Source organism: Camelina sativa, chromosome 19, assembly GCF_000633955.1.
Source record: "Camelina sativa cultivar DH55 chromosome 19, Cs, whole genome shotgun sequence".
Taxonomy (NCBI): domain Eukaryota; kingdom Viridiplantae; phylum Streptophyta; class Magnoliopsida; order Brassicales; family Brassicaceae; genus Camelina; species Camelina sativa.
Genome location: NC_025703.1, coordinates 16088458 through 16091343, shown reverse-complemented (window position 1 = coordinate 16091343; position 2886 = coordinate 16088458). Strand labels below are relative to the sequence as shown.

The 2886-nt window shown below is 33.6% G+C and overlaps 1 protein-coding gene across 1 annotated transcript; it reads left to right on the top strand.

Moving 5' to 3' along the window:
• Nucleotides 1173-2581, top strand: LOC104767875 (uncharacterized protein At3g43530-like). Its single transcript, XM_010491842.2, has 4 exons — nucleotides 1173-1320; nucleotides 1668-1818; nucleotides 1950-2441; nucleotides 2552-2581. Exons 2-4 carry the CDS (start codon nucleotides 1675-1677, stop codon nucleotides 2579-2581), a joined length of 666 nt encoding a protein of 221 aa, XP_010490144.2. The 5' UTR covers nucleotides 1173-1320; nucleotides 1668-1674.

The following is a 2886-nucleotide window of genomic DNA, read 5'->3' as shown; positions in this document are numbered from 1 at the left end:
TAATTTCCTAATATATTTGGAATTATTTTTATTAAAAATTTGGCCAACCTTCAGTTTATATTCTATGTATAGCTTGCTTTATATATGTAAAATATATTAAAGTTTGACCAAATATTCAACGTACATGAATTTTATATTTAACATTTAAACAAGACCAATTCATGGATTTTTAAACGATGGCCGCTTTTTTTCCAATCCTTTGGTACCATACAGAAAAACAACATATCTTTTGTTATAAATTTGAATCTAAATATGTTAAAAGTTATATATTTAGTTTATCTAAAATATGTGATCCCAAGATTGAGATTTGTTTAGGTATATTCCATCACGTTTAACACTTTGATCGTTAGCTTCTAATTTGAAACTTTCTATCACAAACTTATATAGTTAAAAAAACTTTAGAAATGATTTATGAAGACACATGAAGGGGCTTATGTGCAAAAATCACAGGCCCGAATGATGGAATCAAATCGTCATGTCCGGTTCATTTAAACATTAATAAATATATTAAAAATAAATATAAATCATTAAAAAAACACAGTGCAACTTTTTGATGCTCTTTCTATAACAATTTTTCTCGTTTTCGTGGATTTAGTGAATATAATACGTATGATACTATGTAATAACGCTTTAGCCTAATATCACACGATGATGTCATTGTAGTCCTTAATAATAAAGATAGACTCATGTAACAAGCTTTACTATTGTGTGGCAATCGAGTCCTCTCGCTTTTGTGTATTTGTCACAATTTATTGCTCTTCCACTCACATTAAATTCGACGAGACAACAAATTCTACTTCCAAACGTATATGATTGTTTTGTTTTGAAAGTATTAACTTTCTTTGTAAAATCGTGATTAGACTACAAATTTGTTGGTAGTAAGCATTCACGATTAAACTATATCTTTATTATTTGTATCAAATAAAGCAAACTTTCCCGTATAATATCATAATTATTGTTATATTAAAGACAACATCTTGAAAATACAATATCTTAATAATGTGGACTAAAATCTAGTATACCCTTTTAATCAAACTTCTATTCTCATATCTCCTGCGAAAATAACAAACTATTTATTTATTTTTTTTAATCAAAAATATAGTTAAAGACAAAAAAACCTATATCATTTTTGTTATTTACAGATCCAACCACCTTATACCCACCCAAACCCACAAAATTCGGACAATCCAGTTGAAATCGGATCTCTCCTTTAACTACCCAACTTTTCGAATTCCTTCATTCACGACTCCACTCTCCCTCGTTCAATTCCCGTTAATTATTCTTCTCCCTCAAGTGCAACTAAGGATAACTCGATTCTGGGTAAGTTGAAATAGGTTGGGGTTTTTCGAATTTGGGTTATTTGTTTTTCAAAATCGGGTAATATGGATTTCGATTTTCGATAATTTGGTTTTCAATTTTGGGGTTTTGTCGATTTTTTTCATGTGTTGATTCCTCAGAACGTTGAAAGTCATCAGATTTTGGGGCGTTTGTTTTATGTTCAATTTGGTTTGTGGAAAAGCTTGGAACAAACGTTTGTTTCATCAGATTATGTTCAATTCTGATGAAACAAAGTCCTCAAAACGTTTGTTTCATCAGATTATGTTCAATTTGGTTTGTGGAAGTTGAAGTTGAAATCAGTTGTTGTTTTTTGTGTGCATGTGTGGAAGAATCATAATGGTTCGTACAAAGAACCCAAGCTATGTGGAAAAATCGAATCCCCCAGCAGATCTCGAAGAAGAAGCAACTCGTGGAGATGAATCAGAACGTGATTCCGATAAAACGGACTCAATTGAGAAGTCAAATGATAAGGATTCATCGGTAAGTATCTCTCCCTATATTGGTATAACCGTATAAGAATTCGTTCTAAAAAGTATAACTGTATAACTTGGTATAACTTAGAAAAGGTATAACTTAGAAAAACTTGGTATAACTAGATATGTGTCTTGCAGGAATCTGAGGATGAATCCGATGTAATGCAACCTTTGAGTATGTACTTTGATTACTCCCAGTATACGAAGCCTTTCAAGATGTCTGGAAAGTGTTATATTTCAGAGGCGGTAAACTTATTAGGCGGTCATCTTAAGGAAGAGGAGTTGGATTGGTTCTTAGGGCACCCACAGTTCAAGCATTTCTTCCATATGCCTAAGGATTCGAATCATAAGTTGATGGGTATGTGGATGTTGTTGCTTCGCACAGCGCATTTGGAGAAGAAAAATGAATGCTGGTTCATTGTTAATGGGACTCCCATCCGGTATTCTCTCAGAGAAATGGCAATCATTTCTGGGTTATATTGCCATCAGTATCCAAAATTCAAGGATGGTTTGGGCAGTTTAAATTTTGCTCGGAAGCAATTTAAAGGTGGACAAATAATACAATATGGAGATGTCAAAGCGAAGCTACTTTCGATGAAGAAACTTTCAGAGGATCGTTTGAAGATGGCTGTACTGTATTTTTTATCTAGCGTCATCATAGGGAAGAAAAAGGGTGGAAAGAATGCACCCTCTGTGGAGCCTTTCTTTCTTAGAGCTGTGGATGATCTTGATTTGTGTAGAACATTCCCTTGGGGTCGAATGGCATTTGATGAGAACATGAAAGACATCTTTCATTTGATGGGACACTTTGATGGAGTTGTGGGTCCACAGTGGGTCTTTCCTAGTTTCATCATTCCTTTGGAGGTAATTACTAGTTTTCAAAATGTACAACTTAGTATAACTGGATCCAACTAAACATTGAATGTTCTTGTGTTGTGTGTAGCTTCTTGCGTTTGAAGCAATTCCTGTGCTAAAGAACACCTTCCGAGAAGACGTTTCTGATTCACATGCACACCGTAACTGTCCTCGGATGTGCAAGATGAAGTTTAAAGCAAGTAAGAAGAAAGGTTTTTCT